General features: G+C 41.6%; 1 protein-coding gene across 3 annotated transcripts in view; it reads right to left on the minus strand.

Annotated features, from left to right (window-relative positions):
- RABEP1 (rabaptin, RAB GTPase binding effector protein 1) overlaps positions 1 to 18921 on the minus strand; it is a 101321-nt gene that overhangs the window by 30041 nt on the left and 52359 nt on the right. For all 3 annotated transcript variants that reach the window (XM_089678504.1, XM_089678503.1, XM_089678505.1), the window contains 3 exons: positions 14432 to 14548; positions 6300 to 6764; positions 3889 to 3993 (listed from right to left, as the gene is read on the minus strand). In XM_089678504.1, coding sequence (XP_089534630.1) covers positions 3889 to 3993; positions 6300 to 6764; positions 14432 to 14548 — 687 coding nt within the window. The remainder of the gene's footprint in view (positions 1 to 3888; positions 3994 to 6299; positions 6765 to 14431; positions 14549 to 18921) is intronic.

The raw sequence follows: 18921 nt of genomic DNA on the forward strand, positions 1-18921 counted from the left end.
TTAAGTACAAAAATCCCATTTTTGTCTCATTCCTTGAGAGACACAAGAATTCAGAGAATGTTGAGAAATCCAAAAGCAGTGGAACTGAGGGGTGGACAACAGCAACAAAAACACTAAGGGGCCCACACAAATAGGAACTGGGGGCTGCCTGCAGTTGATAGAGTCACCCAAAGGACCTTGCACCCAAAACTAGCATGATATGAAACCTGAACATATACGTGAACGTAACCTGGGATCACATGGTTACTCTTTGTTCAGCCAGAGGGCTGAAAATAAAAAAAAAACTAAGATTCCTGCTTCAACACAAGCAATGTGGATGCAAGGATCTCCACCCTCTGATCAGAGCTATAGCTGACTGTGCTAATCATAGGTTTCACAACTGTCTTGTTAAATAGAAATCGATCTAACAATTGGTTTCTAACAGGGAGGGCTACACACAGATCGAAATTCAGTCAGTCCCTGGTGAACTGGTTGAATTTCAACCTGTGCGTACCCAGATTTAGAGAACAAGGGAACAGTAGGCCAGGTGGTGGCCTTGCAAATTTTGGGAAACAGGTACTTGAGCTGCAAAAGCTCAAGAAGCACTCACAGATATAATAGAGTGTGCCTTTACAGGGTGGAACCCAATCCTTCAGCATAGGATTGGATGATGATCTCATTCAGCCATTGAAAAGGCTTCCCTTACGAGTGCCATCAGGGATGGCAAAGGGACAGTCATTATTTCTAATGCATGCAGTTGCTCTGAGGTAGACAAGCACAGAGCAAACTACATCTAAGCAATAAAGGGGAAATCTTCTGATAAACTGGAGCCAGACAGAGAGCTGGAAGAACAATGTCTTGGTTGAGGTGAAGAGCCAAAACCAACTTAGAAAGAAAGAAGGCTCTAGGCCTCAACACCAATTCCAAGATGCCCCTGTCCTTTAAGACCCGGGCTTCAACAGACATGCCTTTATAGCTAGCGAATGTGAAGCAGAATGTTAAACTGGTCCACAAGACAGAAGATTTGATAGACCGATATACAAGATTTATTGTCATTGCAAATAAAAAAAAAATTGACAATGAAATTTTCAAAAGTAACTCCTCACAATTTAAAAACTCAAACAATAATTTACATTCACCTCCATACAAACATTTTGAAAAGTAGATAATTAACTGCACTAACATAACAAAACACTAACCTAATTGGTGGTTACCTATCTTAAGCTAGTTTGGCATTTATACCCTTATTAGCCTGAGGGAAAAAGCTCTCTCTGTTTTTTCTGACATTAATGTTCCTGTAGCGTCTGTAAATGTGGACAATCTGGTAGAGCACAAGGTGTATCTCTTAGTAGTCGAATTAGGCTGTAGTACCGCATCTGCATGGGCCCATCAAACTGAGGATCATCAGAATCCTGCACAGTGGACAAGGCCAGAAGTCCACATCTGGTTTCATCTATGTATGACACAGGTCCTGAAATCCCTCAAATGCAGGCAACACTTTCCTGACTCCATATGTAGGAAGTCTGCCAGCCAACTTTCCACACCTAAAAACTAAACAGGGACAAGGCGGGAACATAAAGTTGCTGAAGCTTCAAAATGTGAGAAGAGATTCCTCTGTCTAAGTCCCTATTGCATGGACAGGGTGTCTAGTAATCCTCCCCAGCTTGATAGTTAATTGGAAGAAAGGACTTGCCCCCTTCCAGAGCTGTATTCCTGTGCCACCAGGCCAGCTAGAACCTGATCTTTGGTGACAGATGAACTAGTCTGTTCCACGATGACAGGATGTTGGTTGTAAGGGTCTGGAGTGGAACTGGACAAATTGAACTGCCTTAAAGAAGGCTACCATCAAACCCAGAATTCTCATGTAGAAGCAAAGAGTGGGGTGACACCTGGACTAAAGAGTCCAAGTCTGGGAGTGGAGAGTTTGAAGATTCTCCTGAGGAAGAAAAATTCTGGCTTGACCCGTATCTACGATAAGTCTCAGATACTCCAAGCATTTAGTCAGTTCCAGCACTGACATTGTTGGTCAGAACCTGTGTCAACTGCTGCCTCAAAAGGAGATCATCCAGATATCCCACAATAGGGATGTCCTAGCAGAGCAGCAAGGCTAGCATTGGGTCCAGAACCTTGGTCAACCCCCATGTTGTTAAGGGACAGAATGAATGGCAAGGCCACAAACTAGGTGTTTTCAGAGTCTACAGAAAAGTGAAGGAATTGATGAAGTGCTAGAAAAATAGGAACATGTAGGTATGCATCCTTGATTTTCTCAAAGGCCAGAAAGTCTCACTGTTGAAAAGAAATGACAGGTCTGGTTAATTTCATACAAAATGTCTGGGCCCAAAATTAAAGCATTTAGGGTTTTGAGATCCAAAATGCCCCATTTGATTTGGGAACTGTGGATAGGCTGGAATAGAACCCCTGTAACTGTTACACCACACTTCACAAGACCTGCAAGGGCTGCACATAGATCTGCTAATTTGTGTGCTGGCACAGGCAGGTACAAAGACATGAAACCACTGAATTTGACTATCATCCCACACCGTCATCTAGGATGTTGGCTCTCCTGAGGCTCGCAAAGGCTAACAGATGTCTCACCACTTTGGAAAGTGGTGGTGCCCCTTTATGCTGAACTAAGTTCGTCTGAGGGTTAGGGGTACGTGGAAGCCTAAGGTTTGAAGTTTAGCTGGGTGCTCAGCTTGGGTTTGGCTTTTGAGAATGAGGACCAGGAGTGTCGAAAGGAACTCTTCTTGAACTCTGAGCAGCGGTGAAATTTCAAGTCTTGAGCTCTAGATGTCTTCTGCTGGTGCAGAGGATAAGGGTGTCAAAAGCAGGTCTAAAGAGACGCTGAGCCTTAAAGGGCATTGGCAGCAAATGCTTTTTGCATGCCTGCTCTGCAGCACATGAAATCAGGGATAGGCTGGAGGAAACAGCAGCTTAGGGCTCCATGCACAAGCTCAAAATGCTCCACAGGCAAGGTATCAGCTTGGAAGAGAGACTGGATTACTTCTCATAGCCTTAGTCCAGTTCACCAAGGACTGATAGACTAGCATCACTACCAAGACAAGGCCTGCCAGAAAAAAATAAGGAAACAGTCTCTAATCATTTATCAATGAGAACCTTAAACACAGGCATATCCTTTACTGGGATTGTCAATGCTACGTTAGTATGCAATGCTGCAAGATCCACAGCAGGAACAGCTGCCAGATGTTTGGGATTTGTAAACAGCTTGTCAAGGTGAAGAAAAGCTGGGAACAGTCGGTGCAATGGAAGGGTTTTGGACCTGTAAAGGAACCTAGACAGGTAACAGCACTGGTAGAAGCTACAGGATGATTCACCAGTTTTAAAGTGGTATAAACCATGTCAATAAGAGAGATGGTCTCTATGTCTGGGGTGTAATGGCAGTAGTCTGTGTCTCCTCATCAGCAATATCATCCCTTAATTTGAGAGACTCGGTGTTACACATATAGCAGATGAGGGGTGTGGTAAATAACAGGGGCTGTTCCTCGGAGATGCTTTGATTTTATACTCCTGGAGGTGGCACTATAAGCCGTATGGTCTAGATTCCTTGCCAGGCTGTGTTCTTCAATGAAAAAAAGAGAAATAATCTTGGTCAAAAGGGAAACGGCAGTTGCGAAACGGTTAGACAGAGCATGGAGAAAAAAAAATTAAAAACTGAGGCATGCTGGGAGCAAGAGGGGTTAAACTAACTCAATGTCTAATCCTCTAATAAGCATCAGTGTAACCGAATAGTCTCCAAATTCCTGTGTCGTTCAGTGAATGATAAACACATCTGTTTTTTTTTTTTTAATGGACTCACCCATTTACTGGGTATGTTACGTAAGCACTGAGTGATTCTTTATTAAGATCAGACAAAGCTTTACAACAGATATTGACAGGTTACGGACTTACTTGATCTCTTGTTTCTGCTTCCTGTGTCTGAATCCCCTGCAACTGTTTTTCATAATTAGAGCACATATCACATCGTCGTCCTAGCTTATTACCAGCTGTGTGCACCTGCAAAAACACAATGCAAGGCTGTATTTCATGGCATTTTAAGTAACAAATTCAGAGCACAGTGAAAAGCAATATATATATATAACCCTCAGCAGAAGATCAATTTAAATGAAACTAATGTAGTTAAAGTTCATCACCAGTCAAGCCTTTAAAAATAACTTCTGTATTCTAAGTGTCTACTGCTCGTTTAGTCTAGGTGTGAAGCATAGTAATATTTACCCCACTCCTCGCTTCCCGAACTGGCACCCTTCTCCGATTTGCTTCAGCTCCGGAATGTGGACGGGGCTTCGACTGCTGGTTCTGATTTGCACATGATCAATTCAGAGAAAGAGCGGTTTCATAACCAGCAAATAGAAACAACCTTGGGGACTGGCTGTAATTTAAATATATTTGCAAACGTATGCAGCAATTTATTATTTTATATAGATACACTATTCGCTGCACTAATAAAGGTAAATAAACATACAGATGCTAACAATACTAAAAAAAAGAAGAAAGTATTATCCAGATCTAACAATATCCACAAAAAGTGCTCAATATATGACACCTCTTCACAGTGCTCCACCACCAAGCTGAGAGGTAAAATCTGTTAAATTTCTCATCTAAACATAATCCATATGGATCACCAGTGCTCATCAGAGGTCCCACTTCAAAAGGTAAGATCACTCTCAGCCAAGGGGTTCTTCTGCAGCACCCACCAACCAAGGGGGTTGTACTTACAAAAGTAAAAGAAAAACCAGTGCTGCATAAAAACATTAAATCCCACATGGAACGACTAAAATGACCGACTTTCAGTTTGACACGTTTCGTCATAGATGCTGGTGTCCCAGAAGTCTACGATGACATGCACTGGAAGTATGTTTTTATGCAGTACTGGTGATTATTTTACTTCTGCAAGTGCACTAATAGTTTATTAAAAGTCTACAGTTTTAACACTATGTGGAGCATCTGATCTTCTCTTTCTGGGTAATTACCTGCATACACAGATTCGCTTGGTTGGTGGGTGCTGCAAAAGAACCCTTTGGCGGCCAGTGATCTTACCTTTGAAGTAGGACCTCTGAGGAGCACCGGTGATCCATATAGATTAGGTTTTGTTGTGCAATTTGACACGTATGATTTGAGAGTCAACGCAAACAGTCTCAACTTGGTGGTGGAGCATTGTGAAGAAGTAAAATATGTTGAACAATTTCATAAGAGACTTGTTTGGACTTGGTCCTTTTTTTTTTGGACATTGCGAGATTGTATCTGGATAATACTTTATTTTTTATTATCATCATCTGTATTTTTATTCATATGTACCTTTAATAGCTCAGCACATTGCTTACCTATTATCTGAGGCTTTGAAGAATATCTTATAGCATGCTAGCAGCTTCTTCATCATATGTTTTTTCTCTTTCACAGCGCGGTTACTCCTTTGAACACTTATATGTTATTTTATATGTTTGTGCTTGCTAACTGGTGTCACTGCTGGGGAATATCTGAACTGTTCTTTGGGAATGGCTCCATCCTGCTTGATCTTTTTCTACTGCTTGTTTTTTGTTATTTATCAGCAGTGTCAATGCCCCTTCCCTACCTTTCTCTCTGTATATGTTGCTATTCCAGAAAATAACCAGGTATACCATGTATTAGTGACTTTTCCTTATGGATAGAAATAGATACCATAAAAGAGCCCCGCATTATTTATCTGTCTTTCAGTCCAGTCTCCAAGCTTCTCTTTTCATCCAGCTCTGGATGGAGGGGCCCCAGACAACTCTCAAACTGTATTGGGTTTTTTACTTGATTACAAATAAATTTAATTCTGGACATTTACAAGTAAAGTGGCTCTTCTGTTTTTCTACCATTCCTCCATGGATCTCCAGTGTTGTTCCCACTCATCAGCCACCCAAAATAGTCCTAGCTGGACAAAGATTTCTTAAAGATAAGCTGCAAAAATATCTGCACTAGGCTCCCAGCAGATTTCTATTATTATTTAAATGTATGTATAGTCAGTTATTTCTTTTTTTAGTAGTGGTAAGAGTGTGTAAGGATTAGAACCCTTATTCATTTATTGTTGCCAGCCTGCATCCCATCTGGGAGATTTCCCTTCACTTCCTGCCTAGGAAACAACAGAGGGGATGATCTCCCAAGAGTGGACACTGAAGATAATAAAAACCTCATGGGGGTCCAACCTACTTACCACTCAATGTAACACAAAACAAAAAAAGTTATGCACCTAAAGAGTAATGCAAACTTTAAGCACATCTTGGGGATTGACTTCATTTCTTTATGGTATTAGACTTTAAATAAGAATAGGCAAGAAAATATACCTCTTTTTGTAATAAATTCCATTCTGTCTCGCTCACCAAACGGTAACCAGATGGAGGAACATATGCACTCTCCGTAACCTGTGTGACACTTGAGAGCAGCGATGCGGTCTCCTCTTGCTCAGGAGTCATGGCTTTGATTGCTTTCTCCTGATCTTTGGTTAACATGAATCCACTTGGCATGTGCAAAGATCCAAGGGAAGAAGTGTCAAAATTCTCAGAAACAGAATCTGCTCCTACAAGGGGGCCGAAGTCAGATTCATCAAGGTTGCCAGCTGATTTGGCTTTGTTGTTATATACCAAGGTTTTTGCCTGCAATGGCCCAGATGTGCCTAGACTATCTGTAGACTGTGCTCTTCGAAGTCCATCTTTAAATAAGTCCTCTTGCTTGCCAAAACATTCTCCTTCATGCAATGTTATGTCTGCATCCAATGAATGGATTGAGCCATGAGAACTGTTTAGGAGACCCTGGAAAATAAAAGAAAAAAGTCTGACCTTTTGTAGTATAGTCTTTTGGCTGATTATGTTTAACCACATTAGTATTTTAAATGTAGGAGATACATCCTGAAAAAAAAAACCTTCTAAGATGCAACGCCTATGTTTTGTACATCTCCCTTGGAATTACTATGTTTTATACAGCAGGAAGAGCTTGTCAAAATGCAGTCACTCCTGAGTAAAATGACACTTACAGATAGTCTGCAGGTGTCATTGAGTAATCGAGTGTACAGTGTACTGTTACATTATAGTTACTATTTGATTCAAATGTTGATCAAAGTTGTGACCTTAGATCTTTATATGATGTCAGTTAAAGAAACCATACAAGTTACACATTTATTGATTTTTGTTAAATAAAATGTATTCCTGTTTAACCCTTCATTAGTCCCAATCAGTCCCGGTTAATTCCTTTCTGCCTTTAACTTTTATTTTTTTGCTAGTTTTACTTTTATTACTTTTATTTTCTTACCGTCAATATGTATTTTTCCATTTTATATTTTTCAATGTCGCATAAAAAACACACATAAAAAAAAAACAAAAACCTTTTTTCCTATTTGCAAATAACTTTGCTGTGTGCCAAAAACAATATTTTAGTGTAATCTTGAATGGCAAAAAATAAAGCATAAAACGTATAATATTAAACAGTATAGATTCCATATAAATCAGAATTTTTTTTGCATGACAATATTACCAAATAAAAAGCCTAGAAGGTCCACAAAAATATGTATATATTACTTTATCTCACTGGCAAAGGCTATTGCTGAATAATAATGCCATAGTGGAAATGTGAAAAAAGATCTAGTCCATAAGGGGTATAAAAGATATGGGAGCTGAAGTGGTCAATTAGGACAGCGGCTTGTGAAAATATGGAATGTATCACAACACATGAAAGACTGGATCATTTCAACCAGAAACACTGAGATCATGAGTTGTAAATAACCTGTTGAAAGCAATCTTCAAAGAAACAGCTAACAAAATATCACTGTAGCTTTTGGCTCCTTTATTTAGGTAATATCAATGGCAATAAAACTATGGGAAATCCAGCACAAGAGAAAGGCTCCCGCTCCAACAGAAACAGAAAATTCATCACAAAAACACTTTAAAAGAAGTCCTTCTGCCAAATTGATCAGTTATAAATGAGAACCGAAGGATCTAATTAGATGCAAAACACATGCATCAAAAATGATAACACAAGGGTGGGAATCCTGCTGCCCTGGAAGACTCCTGGAAATAAAGTTACCAATAAGTCTAACTCTGAATTTCACAAATCATCTTCCAGGACAGCCCATGAGAGGCTAGCAAATAACTTAATAGATTTAGGACTGAAAAAAAATCTGGACAACTGTTCCCAAAGGGCTGACCATGAATATTTTGGAGGGTCCAGTGTATATGAACCTTTCAACAGAGTGATATAAAACACAGGAGACCTAGGCTGTAGAGGAACAAGACCTGAGTAGACAGCCAAAATACACCTAATGCCCCCATGACTAATCCTGTACAATGTTACACGGACCTGACTCAAAAGGGAACTATATACTGTATATTTTAGTAAGACCAAACTACAGTAAGGCCTTGGTCAACTAAGGGCATACATAAAACCCATAGCCTGTATAGTTTAACGTAAAAGGGTAATTTAAAGTCATTTAATAAGACACTTTCTTTGGGTTTGGTATCACATACAGCTGTGGGTATAACGCTCCATGTGAGAAGAATGTAGAATTGATCCATACCTATTGAAGAAACCACTTGATGACATTCTGAGTGTAAGCTAACAGAATGCAGGACTGCAAAAGCACACATAAGCCTAGTATTTGCATCCTAAAAATAATCCAAGGACCTCAGTCCTCCAACAGCTGTGCAGGATTAACAGCCTACATACTCAAAATCTGACATGGTGAGGCAGTTTCTAACACAAGCTATTGTTCACCTACTGCAAATGAAAGGATTAAACAGTAGGGTGCTGGTCCCATTGAAACCACAACACCTAAAGTAGAATTCCAGTCAAATACTAACTATACTTAAACCTGCTCCCACTCACATTCTAACTTCCCTGTAAAGTAAAGATAGATATATATATATATATTATATATACATATACATACATACACACACACTGCTCAGCATAAATGAGTAGACCCCAACAGATTTCTCAGAAAACATTTGCTTTCCTTTCAGAATCAACATTTTCTATGGGACACTATACTACAAAATATTCCCACAAATGTGGGCCATTGATTGCAAACATGCTTTGTTAATTTGCACACAAAGTTTTTTTCCTAACAAATTCATTCAAGACCATGTTGCAAAAATGAATACACCCCAATGAAAGTCTTAGGAGCAAAGCTACATTTTAGACAACAAAATCCTAATTAACTAGAATTCAATGATAGCTGAGTCTAATTATTCATTAAACAGGTGTTCAGCAGACAGATGATTATAAAAGGGCGTTACTTAAAGAAAACCCCTTCCAATTTCATGCTGTCAGCAATGTCACCACATGGAGGAAAAATGTCACAAGGTCCAAGAAAAAAAATAATTTCTTTACACAAGAAGATCAGCAAAGCTTTACTTATCTATCAGAATACTGTAGCAAACGTGATACAAATATTTAACAAAGATGAAACTGCAACTATCTCACAGAGACATCCAGGCCATTCACGGAGGTTAACACCTCGACAGGAGCGTCTTCTGATGAGAAGGGTTGAAGAAAAATCGCCATGCAAGTTCACTGCAGTTAGCTAAAGAAGTAGAAAGCCAAACTGGGGTGATTGTTTCCCGTGACACAATACGGCATACACTTCAGAGGAATGGCATGCATAGGTGTCGTCCACGAAGGAAGCCTCTCCCTAAAGCCCACGTACAAAAAAGACCGCCCAGAATTTGCCAGGGCCCATGCTGAAAAAGAAGACTACAGGAACTCTGTACTTTGGAGTGAGAACAAGATAAATGTTTTTGGAACTGATGGCTTCAAAACTGTATGGCGTCACAAAGGTAAGGAGTACAAAGAAAAATGCATGGTGCTTACGGTGAAACATGGTAGTGGCAGTGTCCTGTGGGGCTGCATGAGTGCTGCTGGTGTCAGGGAGCTGATCCTCTGAAGTCACGTGACAGTGCAATAACATGTAGGGCGCAAACGGAGGCAGACGCAAACTGGAAGTGACATCATGTGAAAGCACCCTTTTCAGATCTCAGTAACAGAAGCGATTTTTAGTCTTGCAAAATATAAGTGCAATACTTAATTTTAATAAACACTGGAATTTTTAATCATACTGCACCATAAGAGGTGCATTGCTCTAGCTATATATGGGCAAGGTAAAGGCGACAGTATGAATGCTCAAGAGGTTTAAAGGCACCATACCTTCTTTCCATTTTGGTTTTATGTAAGAAAGGAGTGAAAAGCCCCTAGAGGTCTGGAGGAGAAGGAGGCAGAAGGAGCTGGTGGAATCCGGATAGTGTGTCATATACACGCATGATGATATAAATTTGGAGGTGAGAGTTCTGTGAGCACAGAGGTGGAACTGTATTGTGCGAAGTCAACACAGAGCACATATATTTTGGTGTTGGACAATCACACACTTATATGTGGACTTTATGAACTGATGCACTTATATACACTGCTCAAAAAAATTAAAGGAACACTTTGAAAACACATCAGATCTGAATGGGTATAAATCTCATGCTGGATATCTATACTGATATGGACTGGGTAATGTGTTAGGAATGTTAGGATGCCCCATCGTTTGATGTAAATGAAAATTATCAACATACAGGAGGACCGATTTCAAAGGCACCCCAAAAAGCAAAGTGAAAAAATGATGCAGCAGGCTAGTCCATTTTGCTGAAATGTCATTGCAGCAACTCAAAAAATGGTACTCAGTAGTGTGTATGGCCTCCACGTGCTTGTATATATGCCTGTCAACATCACGGCTTGCTCCTAATGAGATGACAGATAGTGTCCTGGGGCATTTCCTCCCAGATCTGGACCAGGGCATCACTGAGCTAATGGGCAGTCTGAGGTGCAACCTGGTGGCATCAGATGGACCAAAACATGATATCCCAGAGGTGTTCTATTGAGTTTAAGTCAGGCAAGCGTGAGGACCATTCAATGGTATCAATTACTTCATCATCCAGAAACTGCATACTCTCACCACATTAAGGCCAGGCATTGCCGTGCACCAGGAGGAACCCAGGACCCACTGCACCAGCGTAGGGTCTGACAATGGGTTCAAGGATTTCATCCTGATACCTAATGGCAGTCAGGGTGTCATTGCCTAGCCTGTAGAGGTCTGTGAGACCCTCCGTGGATATGCCTCCCCAGACCATCACTGACCCACCACTAAAACGGTCATGCTGAACAATGTTACAGGTAGCATAACTTTCTCCAGCCCCTTTCACGTCTGTTACGTGCGCAGGGTGAACCTGTTCTCATCTGTGAAAAGCACAGGGCACCAGTGGCGGACCTGCCAATTGTTCAATTGCAAATGCCAGTTGAGCTCTATGGTGCCGGGCAGTGAGCACAGGGCCCACTAGAGGACATCGGGCCCTCAAGCCACCGTCATGAAGTCTGTTTCTGATTTTTTTGGTCAGAGACATTCACACCAGCGGCCTGCTGGAGGTCATTTGTAGGGCTCTGGCAGTGCTCATCCTGTTCCTCCTTTCACAAAGGTGCAGATACCGGTCCTACTGACGGGTTGAGGACCTTCTACGGCCCTGTCCAGCTCTCCTAGAGTAACTGCCTGTCTCCTGGAATCTCCTCCATGCTCTTGAGACTGTGCTGGGAGACACAGCAAACCTTCTGGCAATGGCATGTATTGATGTGCCATCCTGGAGGAGTTGGACTGCCTGTACAACCTCTGTAGGGTCCAGGCATCGCCTCATGCTACCAGTAGTGCCACTGACCCTAGCCAAATGCAAAGCTAGTGAAAATCAGTCAGAAAAGATTGAGTAGGAAAAAAATATCAGTGGCCTCCACCTGTAAAACCATTCCTGTTTTGGGGGTCGTCTCATTGTTGCCCATCTAGTGTACCTGTTGTTAATTTCATAAACACCAAAGCAGCTGAAACTGAGTAACAACCCCCTCTGATACTTAACTGGTCAGATCAATATCCCAGGAGTTTAACTGACTTGATGCTATACTCTGATTAAAGAGTGTTCCTTTACATTTTTTGAGCAGTGTAATATATATGTTAAAATGCAATAGATATTTATTCACTTGTTTATACTGTATGTTAATTTAGTTATGTGCAAGCGATATACACAATAAGGGTATTAGAGCAGCATCATCTACCAGATTATTCACTTCACTTAATGTGGGTACACATTTTGATGCTAGCAGCAGCAGCAATAGTCATTTAAAGGGGCATACACTTGTATGTAATGTCACGTTCATTGAATAGCATAATCAGTTTTAGGTAGGGCAGGAGTTTCACTATATAATTTCGATCAGTCTATGGCCAGGTTTAGTCCTGTAGTCAGACCCCTGTCTTAGTCCTAAAATAAGTGAAACTGGCATAGAGGGTTTTCAGACTAACAAGGGTAACAATAGACATCTTGTTGTGTCTTGCCTGCTCCTAACATGATGTTAAAACATTTATAATGGCAGACAGGCTCATTTCAATACATTTTTTCCTGATACCGTGAAAAAGAAAATCAAAAAGTATATTTTCACAGAACAAAAAAAATCTTTATTTCTCAATTCTAGTTTACTGATCATAACTGCCAGGACAGTAAAGACACAGTTAGCAATGGCAAACACAGCTCCCCATGCCTCTCAAAGAGTGCTGACATTATTATAAAATTGCATCAAAAAAGGTAAGCAGCAGTTTTTAAATATTTTTAAATTATGCTATGTGGATGAGAACATGTACCAAATTAAAGTAAATACTATGCAAAAAGTGGAAACACACTTTAAAAACAGAGATTGTACAAGAAGAGAATCAAACAGGGCAAATCTTTGGCGTGCTTTAAAGATGTGCACTGTGTTTAGCTTGCTTTGGGACTTTGAAACAAGCAGAGAACAATTAAAATGAATGAAAAAAAGCTGAGACAAAAGCCTGGCCATGCAGCCCATCACTGTCAAGTGACTGGGCCTCTCCTCCAACCACAGACTTCTCTGTGCAGCATTTATTCCATCATACACTGCAGTCTCTAGACCAGGGGTCTCCAAACTGCGGCCCGCGGGCCGGATGTGGCCCTTTGCTTGCTCTTATCCAGCCCTTGGGGAACTTTTCCTTCCACTCATTCGAATGACTATTCCTTCCATTGACACAAACCACGGGGAGTGATTATTCCCACTAAAACCAATGATGGAAGACTAGTCGTCCCACTGACCCAAACGACGGGGCGCTGTTCCTCCCATTGACAAGGCCCAGTTCCTCCCACTGACACCAGTGACGGGGCCCAGTTCCTCCCACTGACACCAGTGACGGGGCCCAGTTCCTCCCACGGACACCAGTGACGGGGCCCAGTTCCTCCCACGGACACCAGTGACTGGGCCCAGTTCCTCCCACGGACACCAGTGACGGGGCCCAGTTCCTCCCACGGACACCAGTGACGGGGCCCAGTTCCTCCCACGGACACCAGTGACGGGGCCCAGTTCCTCCCACGGACACCAGTGACGGGGCCCAGTTCCTCCCACGGACACCAGTGACGGGGCCCAATTCCTCCCACGGACACCAGTGACGGGGCCCAGTTCCTCCCACGGACACCAGTGACGGGGCCCAGTTCCTCCCACGGACACCAGTGACGGGGCCCAGTTCCTCCCACGGACACCAGTGACGGGGCCCAGTTCCTCCCACGGACACCAGTGACGGGGCCCAGTTCCTCCCACGGACACCAGTGACGGGGCCCAGTTCCTCCCACGGACACCAGTGACGGGGCCCAGTTCCTCCCACGGACACCAGTGACGGGGCCCAGTTCCTCCCACGGACACCAGTGACGGGGCCCAGTTCCTCCCACGGACACCAGTGACGGGGCCCAGTTCCCCCCCCTGACACCAGTGACGGGGCCCAGTTCCTCCCACTGACACCAGTGACGGGGCCCTGTTCCTCCCATTGACACCAGACATGGGGAACTAATTATCCCACTGACACCAATGATGGGGCACTGTTCCTCCCACTGACCACCAAGCCTAGGGTATTGTTTACGCCCACTGATGCCAGGGCATTTTCCATTCCCACTGACCACAATCCAGCCCCCATAAAGTTTGAAGGGCAGTAAACTGGCCCTTTGTTTCAAAAGTTTGTAGACCGCTGCTCTAGACCATGGCCTGTATTTTATGAATCAAATTTAAAGGATAAAGTTACCCTTAAAAAAATAAAAATAAACAAACATACATGTTTTTGCATGTTAAAAAATGTGCATTTATTAAAATGTTTAACAATGGAGCCTGTGCATTGAGAGGATCCACATGAAGGGGGGGGGGGGGGGGGCAGGCAGGTGCTGTATAATAGCATGTTACACTCTAAATATAAGTGTAACGTGCTACAAAAAGGTGAACCTTTAAAAATGCAGGCAAAGTGTGGAAAAACTTTCTGTTGTATAGCAGAGTGGTATCCTATTTCTACTTTAAATACCTCCATAGTATTTAGGGAAATCTAGTTTACAAATTTAAAAAAATGTGGATATGAAAATAGGGTAACCTCTTGAATTTGAAGATTTGGAAAGGATTCTTCATGAGTAAGTGTTATTTTTGATTCCTCCTCTTCTCTTTTCTGTTTCCTCTCCGTTTTGCTACGGCTTCTTTGCTCATCTTCTTCCTAGAAAAGAAAATAAATAAAAAGAACCGGTATGTATTGTGCAGTGAAACGGCATGACCAGCTTGATTTTTTTATTTCTAGTTTCAGAGTAAAAGGACCTTTTGTCAGGTTTAAAATTCTGTCTGTGTGCCCATTAACGAAATTTACCTTACCCTCCTAAAGCAGCATCTGTGGAATTTCAGTCCACTAGACACTAACGTGAGGGGAAATATCCCTATTAAAGATAAAGACAAAAAGCAAAAACTGCAACACATTTTCTTAAAAAAGACTTGTAAATTTTGTTTATACATAACAAATGTAAATAATAGTTTCATTCTCTAATATACAGTTGTGTTCAAAATAATAGCAGTCAGACATCACTAACCTGATCAATCACTGTTTTTGGTAGGAATGATATTTCTACATGGCAAATAATTTACTAGCAGGTGTAGTAGAGTAATAGAAATCCAACAGACCCAACAGTGATGACATGCATGCTGCTGATTCTGTGGAATTGAATCACTAATTGAAAGGGGCATGTTCAAAATAATAGCAGTGTGGAGTTCTATTAGTGAGGTCATTCATTCTTTGAAAATCAGGTGGCAATTATTGCCCTTATTTAAAGGAAGGAAGGCAGCAAATGTTGTACTTGCTGGCTACAGTGCATTTCTCTCTGAAATTCTGAGGAAAATGGGTCATTCCAGACATTGTTCAGAAGAACAGCGTACCTTGATTAAAAAGTTAATTGGAGAGGGAAAACATATAAAGAAGTGCAGAAAATGATAGGCTGCTCAGCTAAAATGATCGCAAATGCTTTAAAATGGCAACTAAAACCTGAAAGACATGGAAGAAAGCGGAAAACTACCATTCGAATGGATAGAAGAATAGCCAAAATGGCAAGGACTCAGCCAACAATCAGCTCCGGGAAGATCAAAGAAGGTCTAAAGTTACCTGTAAGTACTGTTACAATTAGAAGACGCCTATGTGAAGCCAAGCTACAGTGAGGAACAGAAGTATTTGAACACCATGCGATTTTGCAAGTTCTCCCACTTAGAAATCATGGAGGGGTCTGAAATTCACATTGTAGGTGCATTCCCACTCTGATAGACAGCATTAAAAAAAAAATGTAGAAATCACATTGTATGATTTTTAAAGAATTTATTTGTCTTGCACTGCTGAACATAAGTATTTGAACACCTAAGAAACAGCAAGAATTCTGGCTCTCAAAGACCTGTTACTGTGCCTTTAAAAAGTCCACCTCTACTCCACTCAATCTAACTTAGTAACACCTGTCTGAGCTCTTTAAAGACACCTGTCCACCCCACAAGTCAGTCAGGCACCAACTACTACCATGGGTAAGACCAAAGAGCTGTCAAAAGACACCAGAGACAAAATTGTGGACCTCCACAAGGCTGGAAAAGGCTACGGGGCAATTGCCAAGCAGCTTGGTTAAAATAGATCAACTGTTGGAGCAATTGTTAGAAAATGGAAGAGGCTAAAGACGACTGTCAGTCTCCCTCGGACTGGGGCTCCATGCAAGATCTCACCTCATGGGGTATCACTGATAATAAGAAAGGTGAGGAATCATCCCAGAACTACAAGGGAGGAGCTGGTCAATGACATGAAGAGAGCTGGGACCACAGTTTCAAAGGTCACTGTCAGTAGAACACTACGCCGTCATGGTTTCAAATCATGTATTGCACGGAAGGTTCCCCTGCTCAAGTCATCACATGTCCAGACCCGTCTGAAGTTTGCCAATGACCATCTGGATGATCCAGAGGAGGCATAGGAGAAAGTCATGTGGTCAGATGAGACCAAAGTAGAACTTTTTGGTCTAAACTTCACTCGTCGTGTTTGGAGGAAAAAGGATGAGTTGCATCCCAAGAACACCATCCCTACTGTGAAGCATGGGGGTGGTTACATCATGCTTTGGGGGTGCTTTTCTGCGAAGGGGACATGACGACTGCACTGTATTAAGGAGAGGATGAATGGGGCCATTTATTGTGAGATTTTGAGCAACAACCTCCTTCCCTCAGTCAGAGCATTGAAGATGGGTCGTGGCTGGGTCTTCCAACATGACAACAACCCGAAACACACAGCCAGGATAACCAAGGAGTGGCTCCGTAAGAAGCATATCAAGGTTCTGGAGTGGCCTCGCCAGTCTCCAGACCTAAATCCAATAGAACATCTTTGGAGGGAGCTGAAACTCCATGTTGCTCAGCGACAGCCACGAGACCTGACAGATCTAGAGGAGATCTGTGTGGAGGAGTGGGCCAAAATCCCTGTTGCAGTGTGTGCAAACCTGGTCAAGAGCTACAAGAAATGTTTGACCTCCGTAATTGCAAACAAAGGCTTCTGTACCAAATATTAACACTGATTTTCTCAGGTGTTCAAATACTTATGTTCAGCAGTGCAAGACCAATAAATTCTTTAAAAATCATACAATGTGATTTCCTGAATTTGTTTTTTAAATTCTGTCTGAGAGGGGATGCACCTACAATGTGAATTTCAGACCCTTCCATGATTCCTAAGTAGGAGAACTTGCAAAAACGCAGGGTGTTCAAATACTTCTGTTCCTCACTGTATCTGCAAGAAGCCCCCGCAAAGTCCCACTGTTGAAAAAAAAAACACGTGCTGAAGAGGTTACAATTTGCCAAAGAGCACATTGACTGGCCTAACAAGAAATGGCGCAACATTTTGTGGACTGATGAAAGTAAGATTGTTCTTTTTGGGTCTAGTGGCCGGAGACAGTTTGTCAGACGACCCCCAAACACTGAATTCAAGCCACAGTACACTGTGAAGACAGTGAAGCATGGTGGTGCAAGCATCATGATATGGGGATGTTTCTCATACTACGGTGTTGGGCCTATTTATCGCATACCAGGGATCATGGATCAGTTTGAATACATCAGAATACTTGAAGAGCTCATGCTGCCTTATGCTGAAGAGGAAATGCCCTTGAAATGGGTGTTCCAACAAGACAACGACCCCAAACACACCAGTAAACGTGTAAAATCTTGGTTCCATACCAACAAGATTGACATTATGGATTGGCCAGCCCAATCCCCGGATCTTAATCCAATAGAAAACTTGTGGGGTGACATCAAAAATGCAGTTTCTGAGGCAAAACCAAGAAATAGAGAAGAACTGTGGAATGTAGTCCAATCATCCTGGGCTGGAATACCTGTTCACAGGTGCCAGAAGTTGGTTGACTCCATGCAACACAGATGTACAGCAGTTCTCAGAAACAGTGGTTATATAACGAAATATTAATTAAGTGATTCAAAGGAAAGCAAAATCTTCAAACATTTTTCAGTTTATATAGTGAATGTTTGAGTTTGTAAAGAAGAATACAAACACTGCTATTTTTTTGAACAGTCTAATATTCACTTTTCTTCAATTTTTTTTAGAGGAACAACACAAATTTGATCTATTTTTCTTCATGTTTTGATTTGGAATATAATGTGTAGTGTTCCCAATGCATTTGTGTGTATGGAAATAAAAGCTATTAGAAGGATTTTGAGATTTATTCACTTTTTTCAACACACTGCTATTATTTTGAACACAACTGTATATATATATATATATATATATATATATATATGTTACATCTGGGAGCGTTAAAGCCAAACTCTAAATGTATACAGTCTGTCCTAACATTATCAATATTGATCATATTGACATTTTCTTTTCTGTTCACAGCTTTGGTGTTCTCTGCCTGACAGAGGCAGCCTTATGCAGCCCATAGACGGTTCGTTTATCGGCCGATTTTTCGTACAAAACATTGGTCGTTCTGTTGCCACCAATGATTGAGAAAATTGGACGTTTTTCACAAATTTTCCAGCATGACCGATAAAAGATATGAGGAGGAACCGCGAAAATCGGCCAATGCCATTGCCCCACTAACAGTGCGAAATTCGGCCGATTATTCTTTCGAACAAAAAATTGGCTGATAAACGAACAGTCTATGGCCTGCATTACTCAGGCTGTAGACCGTTTACCAATAATTAGAAATTGCTCACAGCCTCCAGATTACTCCTTTTACAAGCTTTCATTTGTATAGCTATCAATTGTATTTTGTTTCCTTACTGGGATTTGTTACCTATATATGAACAGATACTTTGTTTGCAGCCAGCTGCTACACAGCAACTCTCGGGAGCAGTTTTTATACTCTGGTATTTTATTTTATCAACAGGTTTTATTTCTAATTTACCTTAGTGAGGAGCACCAGACTTTAAATTTTTTTTTTTTGTTTTTTCATCAGCAAAATGGTGGCAGTCTGCACACAGACACTGACTCCCTGTTGCATACTATGAATGATATGGGTAAAAGATGGCTATAGCTGCTTTTCTCCATCTGTAGAGAACGCAGACGCGTTTCATCCCTTTTTGGGG

This window comes from Staurois parvus, unplaced genomic scaffold (genome assembly GCF_062004578.1).
Source record: "Staurois parvus isolate SC_StPar_1 unplaced genomic scaffold, SC_StPar_1.0 ptg000206l, whole genome shotgun sequence".
In the NCBI taxonomy this organism is placed as follows: Eukaryota; Metazoa; Chordata; class Amphibia; order Anura; family Ranidae; genus Staurois; species Staurois parvus.